Below are 18,819 nucleotides of genomic sequence, written 5' to 3' on the forward strand. Positions count from 1 at the left end.
TTTCAATGAAATTCGGTATATAATATTTTCTTAACACCCTGATGACATGTACGAAATATAGGTGAAATCGGTTCACAACCACGCCTTCTTCCAATATAACGCTATTTTGAATTCCATCTGATGCCTTCTCTGTATAATATATAGTACATTAGGAACCAATGATGATAGCGGAATAAAACTTTACAAAAATACGGTATTTGAAAAATATGTAAATGACGTATAATGAAATCTCGATTATCACTTTATCATGCGAGAGTATAAAATGTTCGGTGACACCCGAACTTAGCCCTTCCTTACTTGTTTATCTTGAGATCTTTTTATAGCAAAGTTCCACACCAAAATTCGTCAAGCACTGGCATCTCTAAAGATTCCTTAACCAAGCAAAAATATCTATCGGCTTACAATGTCATTTTCCATGAGTTAAAAGAGAGAAAGCACTAAGTTGGGTGTAACCGTACGTTTCATACTCCCGACCAGTACGGTTTCTATGTGTTTTTTAGCTACTTCACATTACTTTTTGCGCTTTCAATTGAGTTAATCAGTACTTGCTAGTAAAGTCATATTAAACTATCATCATATTAAAACTATAGTTTGGGATATATGAAACAATGGGCGTACTGTGCTAAAGACTGAATCCCTCCGTAAACAAACTCATTGGACCTTATCACTGTGGCTTCAGGCCTGGAAAATCAACAATTAACCAGATAGTCATCAAATCTTGTAAAAGACCCGTGAAAGGAAGAACGACCCCTCTTCGTTGATTTTAAAGGCGCCTCCAACAGCATGTAAAGGAACTGTTTCTATGCCGCTACGTTTAAACTTTGTCTTACAGCAAAGCTAATATGGCTATGTACATAGGCTGAAATTGAACGACACCTAAAACTCTGGCAGGAACGGGAAAGACCTCTCCGAGCAGTTCGATACCTAACTAAGTTTAAGACAAGCAGACGCCCTGTCGTGTGACTTCTTCAACCTTCTTCTGGAGAAAATAATTCGACCGCAGAACTAAAACGAGAAGGTACAATCTTCTATAAGAGTGTACAGCTGCTGGCGTATGCTGATGATATTGACATTAACACCCGCGCCATTAGTTCTGCTTTATCCAGAATGGATAAGGCTCGCGACAAGGCACCCATGTCACTGTTGACAGTCATAACTTCGAAGTCGTAGATAATTTCGTCTATCTTGGAATCAGCATCAACACCAAAACCAACGTCAGCTTCGAAACCCAATGCAGGATATCTCTTGTCAAAAGGTGCTACTTCGGACTAAATAGGCAATTGAGAAGTAAGGTCCTCTCTCGACGAACAAAAACCAAACTCTATAAGTCACTAATTATTCCAGTCCTGCTATATGATGCAAAGGCATGGACGATGACAACATCTGATGAGTCGGCATTACGAGTTTTCGGGAGAAGGGTTATGCGCAAGATTTATGGTTCTTTGCGCGTTGGCAACGGCGAATACCGCAGTCGATGGAACGATGAGCTGTTTGAAATATATGACGACATTGACATAGTTCAGCTAATCAAGAGACAGTGGCTGCACTGACTAGGTCATGTTGTCCGGTTGGAAGAGAACACTCCAGCTCTGAAAGTATTCGACGCAGTACCCGCAAGGGGAAGCAGAGACCGCCACTGTGTTGAAAAAACCAGGTGGAGAAGGACCTGGCTTCGCTTGGCATTTCCAATTGGCGCCACGTCGCGAAAAGAAGAAACGACTGGCGCGCTGTTGTTAACTCGGCTATAATCGCTTAAGCGGTGCCTACGCCAGTAAAGAAGAATAGGCACCGCTTTTGTTTTTAATAGCAGGAATTCCTAGAGTATCCGCCGAGGCCTCTTGACAAAGTACATATTTAATAAGCCAAACATTAAGATCAATCAATCAAAGAGGAGCCAATAGATGAATTGGGCGCATTCAACAATTTTAACCCAGATTTTAACTCATGGCTCCAATCACCACATACAATAACAGAAGAGCAAATCGAAGCATTGGACTCAACAAATAACTTAAATGTAGGGTTTTGCACTACGAAACATCTTCAGTTGAAGAAAAGCCAAAAGCCAATCGGTGAATTAGATTCATCGAATATCCCAAATACATGGCAATCAGATTTCGATATGCCATTTTCTCAAGCTACTGAAGAAGAGCCAATGGATTATCTATATCCAACCCATATTTCATATACAGAGGACTCGCTCTCCGAGCATCATATTCTTCATTGATACAGCCAGTGTCAGTTATCAAAAAAATACCAAATTTCAGCATAAATGTAGTCTTTATAGGGAGAAATCATATAAGCTAATAAGTTGAAGGAAAGCAGCATTCCCAGCTCTTGCCATCCCGCGTCACTTTTGGTGCGAGTATCAGTCAAGTTGCCTTACATACTTGATTTAACTGCTAAAACAGTTCTTTGAACAGAGCGGAACATTTTCTAGAACAACCGATTCAGCACATGGCCTGGTCATGTACTAATTCGTCCAACAATTATAGTACTAATGACTAATTATCCTATTAAGTTTCAAGTATTAAATATATGACACTCTGAGTGCAATGTGGCTGTTATTTAAGAAATATTTATTCCTTCGACTATTTCTGTGGTTACAAAACATTCAGTGAACCACTGACATTTAGCTTTAATGATAAAAAAAATGGATTGAAACTCCATTGAATGACCTTTTTGCGAATTTCCTTTCAGCGAGTTGTCGCACCTAACAAGAAAATATCCGTGTGACCTACACGCATACAATTCTCATTCGTCTAAAACATTTTTCAATAAATTTAGCATTTAAAGCTTAGTACAATGCTGAAATGTTTTGCCAATTTGGCAAAATTAACTAATGAGAGAGAGTTAGAGGAAAAGGGTTGTTCATTCATAAAATTTTATTATGTATTATATAGCCGGGAGTAAGCAAATAAAAACAAAATTGCACCTGTGAAGGGTATTATAGCTTCAATACAACTGAAGTTAATGTTTTTTCTCGTTTCTATTATTTTTGGGCATTATTATTTCAGTTTTTTGCTTCTCCTAACCCATAAGGGATTAGATTGAAAAGTCGCTAATTTCACACTCCATGAACTCAGTAAAATTGAATTTCACACGCAGCTTAAAAAATTCGCCCAAATGAAAGCACAACTTTCGCTGACAACAGAAGCTTAAGAATATAATATTCCCCCTGCTTAGTCAGAGCCACAATTTCTTATCCTCCCCTTGTCCGAAAATGCCATAAATGCAATGAAATCAATTTAATTTTCTCTTCAAGCTTCAATTTCTCGTTTTAACGTTCTAAAAAGTTCATATCTAAAATTTCTAAGGCGCGTTTATTCAACTTTGTCTCTGTCAAAACGCGCGAAATTCACTCACACATCTCAATCAAACAATTCTGTTATATACGAAAACACTTCAAGGCAAAAGTTTTGTTGCTAGCAACTTAGAGAGGCGTAGATATTTGTGTGTACTGAAATTATGACGAACAACAAACAAATAATAGCAATAACGCAAATAATGAAAACCTTTCAACACTTCTATTTTTATTTGGAGGCAGGTATGGTGGGCGAAACCCGCAATTAAGATATATAAAATTAAATTAAAGTTATTTTCCTAGGAATAATAATCTAAGAACAAACAGAATTTAGAAAATTAAAAAATATGACTAAAATACTATATTTCGGGATTTTCTTTAGTCATGATATGATTTCTAAACTTTACTCCATTAAGAGAATTCTGCATTGACCGAAAGAAATGGTAGTCCGATGTTGCAAGGTCAGGGCTATTTGGTGGAGGCATCAACACTTCCCAGCCAAGCTCTCTCAGTTTTTGTCGAGTCATCAGAAATGTATGTGGTCTAGCGTGGTCCTGATGGAAGACGAAACCCTTTCTGTTGATCACTCTGACCGTTTTTTCCGAGTGCTTGCTTCAATCTCATCAGTTGTTGACAGAAAAATGTAGAATCAATCATTCGACCAGACTGGAACAGCTCATAGTAGATGATTCCTTTCCAATTCCACCAAACACTCAGCATAACTTTTCGAGGCGTCAATCCTAGCTTTGCGATCATTTGTTGAGCTTCACCACGCTTGGACAATGATTTTTTCGCACATTATTGTCGCACTTGATCCACTTTTCGTCTCCTGCTACCATTCGCTTCAGAAATGGTTCAATTACACTTATTTTCACAGAAGAATCGCACATGTTAATTCGGTTCATTAAATTTTTCACAGACTATTCATGGGGTACAAAAACAACGAGCTTTTTTTTGTATCCAGCCTTTTTTAAATGTTTCCAAACCGTTTGATGCCACTTATGTGACGGTCCTCCTCAATCCATAATTTCATCGACTTTTCCAGTGATAGGTGGATCGAAGCAGGGTGCACCTTTTACATCGAAATTTCCAGAACGGAAGCGAGCCAATCAGTGTTGTGCTACCCGAACTGATACAGCATCGTCTCTGTAAACTTCACAAATTTGGTTTATGGCTTGCGTGGCATTCTTCCCTTTTTTATAAAAAAAATTTCAAAATTTAGCGAATTTCTTCATTATTTTCACTCATTTTTGAACAGCTGTAACTTTTTTTCAACTTCCCCAAATTCAATTTTTTTTGGTTAAATGAAAATCTCACCTTTCCAATACTAAATGGTATGACACAATATGATTGGTAGCACTGGAGATATAAGACTGCAATGACATCTATTGACAAAAAACGAAAAGACTTTTTCGACTACTAAATATTATCGCATATATTTTTGACATTTTAATAATTTATTATTCATTACAAAATCTACTCTTATATATATCTACTCTTACATAAATCATAACATATAAATAATATTAATAAGGATATTACAAAAATTAGTCTAAATTAGTTTTGGATAAACTCCTCCTTTTAAAACTTCTTTCGATTTCTGCACACTTCATAGTAATTGTGTGCCGGATGTCTGACTCCGTACAGTTGAAAACTCGCTTCACATAATATGTAATGTCTGCTACCTTAAATGGGTCTAGTTGGAGCTTGAGTGGACGGTTAGATTTCGGAAATCTGTTCGAGGCCTTGCCAGTGAGTGTGTGCGTCGCTAAAGTTTGCCGGTCGAAGATTAAACACAATAGTGCCCGGGTGGCAGTTGCCACTTCCATGCCATTTATTTTGGCCAAATCCGCTTTGGAAACGCGTGTGCCATGTGAACCTATTTCAACATCAGGCGAGTCCTCATTAGCTGCCTTTATATTCTGGTGATCCGTATTCGAAACATTGGGAGATATGTTTTCCTGATCCGTCAGTTCTTGTTTAACGACGACGCCCTCACTGACTTGAGATCTGACAGGCCCTGATTGCACTGACGAAGACGATGGTGTCTCTCCGAGCGACTTCCCTGCAGATAAGGTTTTCGTTACGTTTGATGGCTTCGCTTTAATACCATTGTCTATATTCATTGAATGCGGCAACTGAGTGCTAACCGGCTCTCTCATCATATTTATTGTTTGCATAATTCTTTGAAGCATGTTAATGTAATGTAAAGTCTGTATCATTGTTGTGTTTACTTCATTTCGCGGTGTCTCTTCCTGCTCTGGAAGAATAATTTCGTCCGATTTTAATTTTTTCACTTCACCATTGAATTTCTCTTCAAATTCTAGGCGGCGTTTTAACTGAAGATCTGCTGCTGATGATCGATCGGCTGGAGTTTGTTGGCGATTTCTTAGTTCCGACAAATCATGTTGTGTTCTGCCGCCGCCGGTTTCTCTTGGTAAAGGAGGAAATTTTCGTAAATCGAGTGCTATTTCCGACGATTCGTTCTCGATATTCACACTGCTGTTCAGAGATAGGTCCATAATTGTAAGTTCCGGGGATTCGTTTTCCATTTTTATATTCAGACTGTTGTTCAGGGATTGGTCCATAATTGTAAGTTGTGCAAAGATTTGATGTTTCAATGTCAGGAACTGATTTTGTAATGATGTTGAGTGGAAAAGTTTCTCATATTTATACTATTCGGCGTTAGGTATGAGTCGAACACATAGAATTTTATGCCTGCGCGGAAATCTATTGTTCCACAATATACTTGTACGTACCTGAAGACGTATTGTTAAAGAAGCTTATTGTTTTGTTACAATTCAAGGGTTTATATATGAATCAGGTATGTAGTTTGTTTGAACACGTTTTTGCTGTTGAAATTTCGGCACTGGCTTCTTGTTTATAAACATCCTTTTATCTGATTAACGAGATTTGTTCAGCTTAGCTAATGGTTCCATTGTAGATAATTTTGGTGGAAAAGACAGAAAATTAACAAAACCTGCTCATCAATCGAAGTCCAAAAGCAGCGCCTTACAATTACTGACTAATTTGGATTGGAAGGTTTGTTATTGCGCCTTTGTTGGACACAGAGGAGAAAATCATCAGCTGTTTTGGAGACTTTTTTGGCGCCACAAAAAATTACTTATTTACCTTAGCCTAAAAGTATGCTAAAAACTTAGCTCAATAACTATTCACCTTAGCCTAAAAGTATGCCAAAAACTTAGATTTATTTTAATTTATTTATTTACAAAGGCAACTGAGTTACAGGGTTGCCAAGTATTGTTTATTTTGTATTTTTAATAATAATAACACCCAACGATTACCCTCTTCCCGCAATTTTTATATTTTTAAGTATTTATATGCACATAATTATAAGCAAATTTTGAAAGCTATGCGAATTATTAAAACACCACCTCCAGGAGGGGGTAAATTAACTAAAACTGCCAAAAAAGATGTTACAATCGAAGAATTAACCAAAAAGCTAGCAGAAATGGAACAAATCTGTAAAAAACTCTCATTGGAAGTAAATACCCTAAAAGCCGAAAATCTAAAGCTTAAGTCCACCTATATTAAGAAACTTCCGAATTTGGAAATAAGGTTGAATTCTCAACGGATGAAGAAAAACAAGCTAGAGAAACTGTATAGATTCTAAAAAAAAGACCAGCTAAAAACGAAATGCAGAGTAATCCCCTGATCTTCCGTAAAAAGCAGATAAAGCCACAGCCCAGCTGATAATTCTATTCTAATTAAAGTTTCTAAAGATCTTAATCGGAAAATTAAGAGGTTTAAAAATGAAAGTCCCTAAACAATGGAAGAAATTCCGACTACTCTCTTTGGAAAAGCTGTAAAAGACTACAAACACCAGAAACCCAAATATGTCCCATTTAAATAAGTGCTGATAGTTGGGCCAGAGACGATTCGAAAAAAGCGGAAGTATTTTCGGATTATTTAGTCAAAATGTGCTCCGCATATGAAACACACGTAATTTAGCTTACTGCTTGCAGTCAAGAAAGCGAAGAAATCTCAAGTTGCACAAGCAGTGCGCTAAGTGAAGAAATCAAAAATCTGAAAAACAAAATCCCTTCGTTGCAACCTGTTTACTGCCAAGATCCTAAAACAGATTCCTCCAATGAGTATGGTAAAAATTATCAACATTATTAACGCGACTTTTCATCTTAAATACTTGTCAACTTATTGGAAAATTGCTGAAGTTATTATGATTCTAAAGCCAGGAAACCATATCACTTCTACCGATAATATCGAAGCTTTTTGAGAAAATCTACTCATAAAACGTTCCAATAAAATCGTAGAATGAAAAACCATAATTCCAGCGCATCAGTTGGGTTTCGAGCTAACCATTCTACGATTGTGTGCCGATCTCTAGATCATCGACTTTGCAGTTGCCAGCAATTAACCAGACCAGAAGGCCAAACGAGTTGTGAAAATATAGATATTAAGCTTTGCATTATTTTAAATTAATTAAACATCTTGGTTTTGAAATTTCCAAAACTCGTTTTTTTACTATTTATTGAATGTTAAGATATTTCTTATAATATTTTCCGAAAATAGCCGGTCTCCTAGGCTACTTCAATCTTTGATTGTATTTTTCTCCAAACATCGTTTTCATAGCCGGTGGTCACGATTTCTCAGAAACTAGTAACTATATTTTACTGAAATTCTTAACAGTTCTTTTAAATAGAATGACCTTTTGGTAGATCAAAGAATTTTTTTCCATTACAACTAATTCTTTCAAGGCAATTTATGTTGAAAATTCGACCTACTGTTTTTTGCCAAAAATTTCATTTCTTTCCGAAACCTTCGAATAATAATGACCCATCAACCGATGAAGTTTGAGTTTTTGATTTTAGAATAATTCTTCGTATACTCCGCTGACCACAATGAGGAGACGTTTTTGGGGCGATGCCTCGCCAAACCAGCTGCCAACGGCTGAATTTCCAAAAGTTAAAAAAAACTCAAAAAATTTTACTCAAATGTTTGTTTTTGATATGCTCAAAATTTGTAGTAAATTAAGCAATTTATTATATGAAAAAACTGTGCAAATATGTCTTAAAACACTAACTTTTGGTCTCTACCCTAAAAACACTTTTCAACTGTGCTGTTTTACTGTTACGTCAAAGACCGAATTATTTTCTTTTTTATAACAATGCAATTTTTAACTAAGTTGATCACATCTCTTTGGACAGATAAGTGGATGATAATGAACGAAAGCCACAGCGTAGTCTTTGCAGGTAGCAAAAGCCATTCCGTGAAATTTGTAAAAGCTATAGAGAGAAAAAGATAGACATATACTTCTTGGATTCGAAAGACTAACAGAGATAAAAAGAATTTCAAAGTGTGATTAAATTCTACCTGCTACCGCGAATTGGTCCTTTCATCTTCATAACTTCATCAATTTTCGACTCTGAAAAATCGACGCTTTGAAGAATGAATATTCAATCGACTATCCCAACAGAAAGTGAATTACGGAGTCGTCAACAGACGCGGAACGACCGCCTATCTATCTACAATAAAAACGCCAAAGAGACTTTGGAAATATATTCGATGATGAAGTGAAAAAATGTAAACTAGAAGAAACCATAACTCCAATGCCGCGAAATGAAGTAGATATACCGATGGTACAGATATCACTTAACTATTCTAGAATAACAGCTTTTAAAGAGGAGCCACTTGAGGACTTGAAAGCATCGAATTCTTTAATTTTAAGGGGCTCGCTGATCGAGACAATAACTCTTTGCTAATGCAAAAAATGACAGCTATTAAATAAGAACCAAAAGATGAGCTAGACACAACCAACAATTTAAATACAAAGAAATCACTCTTCGAAACATCCTTGCGAACGCCGCTAGTAACGGAAGAGTAAATGGAAGCATTAGACTTAATCTTAAATGTAGGGATCTTGCACTCAGAGACATCATATTCCTCTTCAGCTGAGGAAGAGTCAATCGAAGAGTTAAACTCAACAAATATCCCAAAGACATTGAACTCGGACTCCAATATGCCATGTTCTTTAGTTACTGAAGAAGAGCTAATCGCCGATTTGGATCCAAACAATATATCAAATATAGAGGACATGCTTTCCGGAACATCACATACTGTCAGCTACTGAAGAAGAACCAACTGTCAGCATAGACGCAGTGTGGAATAGATCACATTCTGAGTTCACTAATGATTGCTTCCAACTAGGACCAAATGGCACATACATAACCGGAGCACAATTGCTAAGTATCAACTGGAGGGAAGTATCAATTACCACGCGGCAGCTTTTAAATGCCATTTTTAATCGCGACACTCTTGCGACATACACTCTGAGTGGAAAGCTCTCGTCCGCTTTTCTGGATCGTAACCTCCCTGTCAATTAGATGCTTACAAAGTGGCTTATGTGCTATATTTCATCAAACTTCTTTTCAATTGTCCAGAAAATGCAATCCGGAATGCAACCCCGATGAAGTGTGCCGACAAGCAAAAGCTATCCGAAGGAAGAGCTTACGCAATGGTAATTTAGATAAATAGTTGTAATACCTTAAATAAGTTTTTGAGATATGGTACATGGAATTAGTTTTTATAGTTGTAATGAAATATTAAACAGCCGAAAATATATATTTGATAATGTATAATTACTTAGTCGGAAAGTTTTATACAAAGAGCATTCCAAAGTAAACAGGACTTTTTGAATCTAGCGCCCCCTGGTGGCGCCATCTATATGTCGACTGGTGCCTTAGAATCTGCCATCTTTATCGATTGTCCAGTGAGAATTTCATGACATTTCATTGATTGGAAGTGAAGTTATTGCGTTTTAAGTGTCAGTATGTTTGTGTTATCGGTGCAAAACTGATCTTCGAACAAAGAGCCAACACTCCCCGTATTCACCTGATATGGCATCGTGCGACTTCTTCCTTTTCGGAAAAATGCATTTGCCCATGAAAGGAAAGCGTCATGCAGACGTAGAGCCCATTCAAAAGGCTTACACCGGCATACTGGCGGCCATACCGGCCAACAAGCTAAAACACTCGTTCAACATGTTTTTGGACCGTACAAAAAGCTGTATTGAAGCACAAGGAGACTATTTTGAATAAAATAAATTGATTTTGCCGAAAAAAACATTTGTTCTGTTTTTGTTTTTTAAAGTCCTGTTTACTTTGGAACGCTCCGTGTATATATAAGCGGCCTTAACAGTCTTTAGATAGGTTTAAATCGTTTCGTCGGTACTTAAAGTTCTGCTGATCCGCATTTCTAAGGGTTTTGGAAATCATGAATCAAAATTTCATCATTTCACATTATTTTTTCAGTGGGAAAGATTAAGTTGCAATGGAAGATATGAGACTTGATTGCAAAGCAAAGTTCCTTAAACCGGGTTAAAGTATCTAAAATGGAAATGATTCTAGATAAACTGATTAAGCAGATATTGCTTAGTAATGCCCTGGTCATATACTTCACCCAACAACTCTGGTACTAGTGACCAACTCTCCCATTTCGTTCCAAGCATCAAGTCTATGACACTCTGATTCGAATGTGGCTGTTCTTAAAGAAATATTTATTTCATCGACTATTTGTGTGGTTGCAAAACAATTCAGTGAACCACTGACACTTAACTTTAGTGATAAAAAATGAATTGAAATTCCATTGAATGACCTTTTAGCGCATTTCCCTTCAGCGAGGTGTCGCACCATACAAAAAATCACCGCGTGACCCACACACAAACAATTTTCTTTTCGTATAAGACATTTTTCAATCAACTTACCACTTTAAGTTTAGGACAATGCTGAAATGTTGCCAATTTGCCGAAATTAAGTGAGAGTAAGTGATGATAGAGAGTAAGGTGAAACGGGTGTTATACATAAAAAGAAAGTAGTCAAGAAGCTTATTTTAATAGAAATGTGGTCGGAAGCCAAATTGGCAATAAATAACGAGAAGTATATACTTGAAGGTATATATGTATGTACATACTTATTTCTCCGTAGCTAAGTTTGTTAGCCGGAGGTAAGCAGATAATTTGGTGTGAGTATGACAATAACACAAAATTATTTTTATACCCTGAGCAAGGTATATTAAATATGCTATGATGTTTGTAACACGCAAAAGTCGAGGACCCTACACGTTATATACATATATTAACGGTCAGTGTGACAAGCTGAGTCGCTTTAGCCATGTGCTGTGCACCGAGCGTCTCTCTATACATAGTTGTGGTTCTTTGCAAAGAAGCTGTTATTTTTCAGACCTGCTGGTATCTACCCTATAGCATATAGCTCCCATGAACAATCGAAGTCAAGTGCTTGCATGAAAAAATATTTACTCTAACGGGATATCTTCACGAAATTTGGCTTAACAACAATGCAAGCTTCGAAAATATTGTACAGATCGGACTACTATACCATATAGCTGCCATGGTAGATCTACATCCATATATATAACTTTTTTGCACCCTTTCACGCTATAAAAATTGCACCTGTGAGGGGTATTATAGCTTCGCTGCAACCAAAGTTAACATTTTTTTCTTTTTTTTCTTTTTCTTATTATTTTTGGTTATTATTCTCCCCGTTTTCTGCTTCTCTCAAACCAATAAGGGATTAGATTGAAAAGTCGCTAATTTAACACTTCATGAACCCAACAAAATTGAATTTCACACGCAGCTTAAAAAGTTTGCTTGAGGAAATGAGCCCGCAAAGTGTCCGTTCGCCCCAAATGAAAGCACAACTTTCGCTGACAACAGAAGCTTAAGAATATAATATTCCCCTCGCTTAGTAACAGCCACAGTTTTTTATCCACGCCTTGTCCGAAAATTAACCGACACCACAAATGCAATGAAATCAATTTAATTTTGTCGTCAAGTTTCAATTTCTCGCTTTAACGCGCTAAAAGAGTTCATAACTAAAATACCTAAGGCGCGTTTATTCAACTTTTCTCTGTCAAAACACGCGCAATTCACTCACACATCTCAATCAAACAATCCTGTTATTTACAAAAGCACTTCAAGGCAAAAGTTTTGTTGCTAGCAACTTAGAGAGGCGTAGATATTTGTGTGGTCATAATAAAATTATGACGAAAAACAAATAAATAATAGCAATAACGGGAATAATGGAAACCTTTTAACACTTTTATTCTTATTTGGAGGCAGGTACGGTGGGTGAAACCCTTAATTAAGGTGTGCAAAAATATATAAAAGCAATTTTCTTAGAAATAATAATCTTTGAGTAAATAAAAGTTCAAAAATTAAAAAAAAAGTAATAAACAAATAAACTACTATTATACAAAAACAAAAACAATTTAATAGCTGCTTATGCTAAAATGCGTCAACTTAAACCCTTTTCCACACACGTAAATCAAGGTACTGATCTTTTATAAATGTGATGTGCACACCCTCAAACTGCTGAACGTAAAAAAAAACCTTTAACTCTAAAAAAACAAAAGAAATGTTACCCATGTTTCAATGTTAGGAATTTTAAATACTATAATAATGTTTTATAACATCACGATATGAAACTTCAAGGAACATAATTTTTTAAAATATGATTAAAATCTAGGTAAGCAAGGGTTTAGTTCGATTCTCGCCGAATTTCGTAATTTGTGAGAAGGCAAAGGTATATCTTGCCACTTTCACCTCTAATGCCTGACTTTGCCAGATTGAGATTGAAAAAATACCGTAGACACACCTTAGAACCTAGAGAGATTCATATTAAAAGCCTTAATAAATTTGTGGTGAGCTCAAAACGCTTTGTCGATTTGGGAATACCATGTTCAGACCGAAAATTTAAAAGATTAGATTATATATAAGCATTTCATAACCCAACAGTGTTCTCACTGCCGTTAGAAAGATCAAAAAACAGCTGTTATTGTCATTCAAGAATTCACATCGCTTAATATTTATCAAAAGAAAATATTTTTATATAGTATTTTGAAATAAAAATACGACTTTTTTAATATTTTCCATATAATAGAAATAATGGATGCATTTTTTCATTTGTTAAGTCGATTTTCAGATGAAATTAGATACATTGCTTTAAAAAAAATTTGTTTGTTTACATTTTTTTCCCTTTGTAGTGTCTAAATCAGCTGTGATAATGTAACAGATTTCCAGTGCTGACAAATAGATTGCGCGAAATCAGAGTCGCACAGAGAGATTTAGGGGGATCAGTTTCAAATCAATGAATTCAATGAAGTGATTTGGAACTGTCATTTTTGTTTGGCGAAATCTTGATAAATTTTTAAGATTAGTGGGATAATCCATTCAACAGCCGAAATCGTGTGATTAAGTGTCGGTCTGAACATGGTATAACACAAAAGACAAATATCTTTCCAAGTGACATCCATCGATTTTGGATCAACTCTTTATAAGAACAAGTAAGTAAATGCTAAGTTTGTCTGTAACCGAACATCTTATACGCTCGCAATTTTTAAGGATCAAGGCATATTAGGTAATATAATAGATTATGACCTAGATCTAAAGTGTTTTCTTTAATATTAAATATGTCCACTTAATTTCAATAACACCTATATTAAACGTAGATTCAAAGTGAACTTGAAAGTCGATTATATTGGTGCTAGGAGCAGGTCTGGACATTAACGACTATTTGGACTGTTTCGAGTACTGCCAAAAGAGTGTTTTCGCGGATGTGGTTTGCTTTGAAAGGAATGAAATTGATTTGGATTAATAATATAGATTTTCAATTTTATGAGCAAATTCACCTTAATTTTTTATCACTGTAGTAAACTCGAGATCATTTGTACGATAATCGCTACGAAATCTGTTACAATATAATAAATAATTATATGTGGTATATGAAAACTAAGGTATTTCGTGGACCGATTTCACCATTTTGGCAATAAACAATAAATAATATTATATGTCCACTTAATTTAAGTCATCTTAAATACGAACTGAACAATATAAACTATAGCTTAAATTTGAAAAAATTTATTTTACGTATATGGAGGCTAAGGGAAGTATCGACACGATTTCAAACAGGAGCAGATTATTATCGGGACAAGATTATCTCTGAATTTCAATAATATAGTATGTCTCACAAAACAGCCATATGTAGTGAAGTTCACTCCATATATTCCATATCTGGGGGGTTGACAAGCTCTTGTCTGATTCATCTGGCAACTTCACAGATTTTCAATTGACCTATTGTAAAGCGATTGAATTTGGTTTAGCTTAAAATGACATTTACTAAATGACAAACGTTTTGTCGTCACGGTTATACGATGAAATTGGTGAAAGATGGTGTACTAAGTTTGTGATTTAAGGGCTTATATACAGTTAGAATTTTCAAAAAATCGATTTTTTGTATTTTATTTTCTTAATTTCCAAATATTTAAGACTACACACAGAAAATTTCATATAGCTCTGATGAAAATTCCCAAAGTTATATGCAAATTGAAAAAGGCGTTTCAGAGTGCTTGGAAGTACAAAGCCAAACTTTAAACGCGTTTTTCTCAAAATGGTGTTTTCAAAGTCGGTGAAGAACATAACTCAAAAACGAGTAAAACGATTAGTCTCAAACGAAATCTGTATTTTTTTTTTGTTAATTTCAGAGGATCCAGTTGAGAGGAGATCCAGAAGATTAGTTGTAGATTCTTCCAAAATAAATGCTTTTCCAATGTTAAGACTTAAAACACAGTTAAAAGACACCATAAGATGCGTACAAAGTTTTGGATTATTAAATGTAAACGTTTTCTTTTTTCAGTAAAAATTCCGGAAAATTCGCTTTTTCGGTCCTCTAAACCCTTAATTTTGTTAAATTATTTCTTGCCAATTACCTATCTTTGGGCTTTAAAACCACGAACCAATTTCTCCTAGGAAACCTTCCAAGTTGTTCAAGATATTTTTACCACACTTATGGCTGGAACGGAGCGAACGAATAAACCGACCAGAAAAAGTTAATAAAGCACATCATACCTGTACACACAATTTTGACATAAGTATACAACAATCTATCAACCTCGAATAAATTTTGGTCTAACATACAACTATCTAATAGGCTCTTCACTTATTTCGTGGAACTTTGTCGATCTAAGCAGAAAGAAGCTATAAATTATAACATATATATTTTACATTTTAATTCTTTATTAATCACCACAAAATCTACTCTTATATATGTCTACTCTTACATAAATCATAAATACATAAATTATTTCTTGTAGATATTAAAAAGATTGATCTAAATTAGCCTTGGATAAACTCTTCTTTTTAAAAATTCTGTCGATTTCTGCACATTTCATAGCGATTGTATGCCGGATGTCTGGCTCCGTACAGTTGAAAACTCGTTTCACATAATATATTATATCTGCTACTTTCAAATGGTCTAGTCGGGGCTTGAGTGGGCAATTAGATTTCTGAAATCTGTTCGAGGGCTTGCCACTGAGTGTGTGCGTCGCTAAAGTTTGCCGGTCAAAGATTAAAGTCAACAGTGTCCGCGTAGCAATTGAAACTTCCATACCGTCTATTTTGGCCAAATTCTCTATAGAAACACGTGTGCCATTTGGACCTATTTCAACATCAGGCGACTCCTCATTTGCTGCCTTTACATTCTGGTGATCCGTATTCGAAACATTGGGAGATATGTGTTCCTGATCCGTCGGCTCCTGCTTAATTATGACATCTTCACTGACATGTGGCACTTGAGTTCCAACAGGAACTGATTGTATTGACGAAGACGTTGGTGTCTCGGCGAGCGAGTTCCCTGTAGTTAAGGTTGTCGTTAAGTTTATTGGCTCAGCTTTAATACTTGTGTATGGTATTATTCTATAATTTCCTTCAACATTGTCGTTACTCATTGGATGCGGCAACACCGATGGAAAATCAGTGGGAGCCGGCTCTCTCATCATACACATTGTTTGCATAATTGTTTGAAGCATATTAAGGTAAAGTGAAGTCTGTACCGTTGCTGCGTCTACTTCACTTCGCGGTGTCTCTTCCTGCACTGGAAGAATGATTTCGTTCAATTTTAATTTTTTCACTTCACCATTGAATTTATCTTCAAATTCACGTCGGCGTTTTAACTGAAGATCTGCTGCTGATGATCCATCGGTTGGAGTCTGTTCGCGATTTCTTGGTTCAGACAAATCATGTCGAATTCTGCGCTCGTTCTTGCGTAAATCGAGTGCTTCTTCCGACGATTCGTTCTCCATTTTCATATTTGCACTGCCGTTCAGAGATAGGTCCATAATTGTATGTTCTGAGGACTCGTTCCCCATTTTTATATTCACACTGTTGTTCAGCGATAAGTCCATGTTTGAAAGTTCCGACGATTTGTCTTCCATTTTTTGCATATTTGCACTGCATTTCAGGGATAAATCCATAATTGTAAGTTGTTCAAAGCTTTGATGTTTCAGTGTCAGGAACTGATAGTGTAATGATGATGAGTGGAAAAGTTTCTTATATTTATACCATTTGGCGTTAGGTCGAACAGGTAGAATTTTGTACAGATGTATGTGGGTCCATGAGTCGAAGAGGTAAAATTTGGTACCTGCCTATTGTTTAACAAAATATAAATATATATGTACCTGTGTACGTATTGTTAAGGAAGTGTGTTGTTGGTTTACAATTCAAGGGTTTATTTATGAAATAGGTGGTTCGTTTGAAATCGCTTTTGCTGTTGAGGTTCAAGCACTGGCTTCGCGTTCATTATCATCTTTTTATGTGAATAACGAGATTTTTTCGGCATAGAATGGTTCGATTGTTGGAAAAGTTTTATCCATTATTAAAACGAAACAATTCATGATCCAATTTAAGGATACACAAACAAGGGAAAATTGAGAGGAGGGATGAAATAACCGACCCAAATGATTTCGCGATCTTTGAGGTGGTTGTTTCTTCGAAGAATATTTTACAAAAATGATTCTGATGAGGGATATTATACGAAATGAGCCAGAGCAACTAAAAGCTGGTTAGATCAAGTCGACCATGATGCCTGGCACTTTTACAATAAATAACAATTTAAATTTGGGAAATGTATGGACCGATAACAAACTCTTGTCAAAACTTAGAATAACATTTCTTCCTCCAGTATTCATACGGATCATTGTCATGGTTGGTTCCCTCTTCTAAGCTACTTTGTTGGATCCCTCACATCCTACAAACTCCTATAACTTCTCTTACTTTTCATGTAACCTCAATCTTCTCTAGACCCAATCAGAAAAAAAAATCCACAAATTTTCAAATTAAATTTTCTCAAAGAATTTCAGCTAATAATACTCTTCTTATCCTCATTTCTCGTATTTTCTCAACAGAAAGTTTTCTTGCACCAAAAAGCTTCCAGCAAGCTTAAGAAAGGGATTGCCGAGCACACAAAATTCCATTATCGCATTTTATGAGCAACTTTCGGTAGATCGCCCACATTGTCGTTGCCGTGGGTCGTGCTACTTTCGCCGACAGCGTAATAAAAATTTTCCAGCCATTACACTGTGCAAGTTAACATAATACTCGCATGTTTGTGATGAGGATTTTTTCGGACTTCTTCATGTCGCTGCCCACACTTCAGCCACTTTGGTTGCTGCTACTACCACTTGACTTGCTACTTGAGCGCCATAACAATGAAAGAAACACAAAATTGCCACAAAAATGTTGCGCATCATTAATAAATACCGTGATAGCAAGGAAAGTGGCCGCCGAACGCGTTTGGTGTCGATACAAAACTATTTTGAGGAAACTTTTATGAAACTTATTTTACGACTGTGGCGAAAGTCGAAAAGTGTGGCAACGCGCAGTCGGACATTGTCAACTGGGGTGAATGTGCTTCAGTTTACAATCGAAATTGGGCACTTACAAATCTTTAGTTTGCTCTTAATATACAAAGGCATTATTGTGTAGCCTACTTTTGTGGGTAAACTTTATTTTTGAAATTGAGTTATTAAGGGCGGAAATGGGTGCAGTGCGAAACAATTTTATTTTTAGATTTTGTATAGCTGGATAATGGTGGTGGTAGATTATATGCAATCTCTGAAGCAGTTGCAGTTCAAAAATAAATCGGATAACTTATAGTAAATTTGAACGTCATATTCGATGATTTCGCAGGATAATTCTTCAGCAATCTCAAATAAGCAGTATACTAATCAAACATGTTGAGAGTTTTCATTTTATTATATAATTCTGGCTTAAATAGTGTACCCGCGGAAAGGACTATAATCTTTGGAGAGGACTTAAGGACATGAGAACTTGTTGACAAGGTATTCGATGTCTAGAAGCGGTCCGGAGCGTTTTTGCAGGCAATAATTTAAATATGTTTTCAAGAAAGCTAAAGAAGCAATTTCAAAAGTTTTCTCAGGGGATTAAAAGCTACCGTAGTTGAGAATTGCAACAAAAACTATTTTTCAAACACAAACTATAAACATATGCCAGAGATCGGTAATTTATTGGTGAAGGTTGCGTCTTTCGTCCTATTAAACTTGCTTTAACATATATTGTCCGTGAAATGTTTGGTTCTAATAATGAATAAAGCCTCTTTAAACAATAGAACCGTTACTCAGTCTGAACAAATCTCGTTAGTCAAATAAAGGGATGATAATGAACATTTCAA

General features: G+C 35.9%; 1 protein-coding gene across 1 annotated transcript; it reads right to left on the reverse strand.

The window, feature by feature from the left end:
- Positions 1-4,736: 4,736 nt before the first annotated feature.
- LOC120772749 (early boundary activity protein 2-like) lies at positions 4,737-6,119 on the reverse strand. Its single transcript, XM_040101511.1, has 2 exons — positions 6,061-6,119; positions 4,737-5,931 (listed from the first exon to the last, which is right to left on the reverse strand). Exon 2 carries the CDS (start codon positions 5,887-5,889, stop codon positions 4,849-4,851), a length of 1,041 nt encoding a protein of 346 aa, XP_039957445.1. The 5' UTR covers positions 5,890-5,931; positions 6,061-6,119; the 3' UTR covers positions 4,737-4,848.
- Between the last annotated feature and the right edge of the window lie 12,700 nt (positions 6,120-18,819).

This window comes from Bactrocera tryoni, chromosome 3 (assembly GCF_016617805.1).
Source record: "Bactrocera tryoni isolate S06 chromosome 3, CSIRO_BtryS06_freeze2, whole genome shotgun sequence".
Taxonomy (NCBI): domain Eukaryota; kingdom Metazoa; phylum Arthropoda; class Insecta; order Diptera; family Tephritidae; genus Bactrocera; species Bactrocera tryoni.

Coding starts and splice junctions, on each gene's coding strand:
- LOC120772749 (XM_040101511.1), bottom strand. CDS start 5,889: ATGGACCAATCCCTGAACAACAGTCTGAATATAAAAATGGAAAACGAA.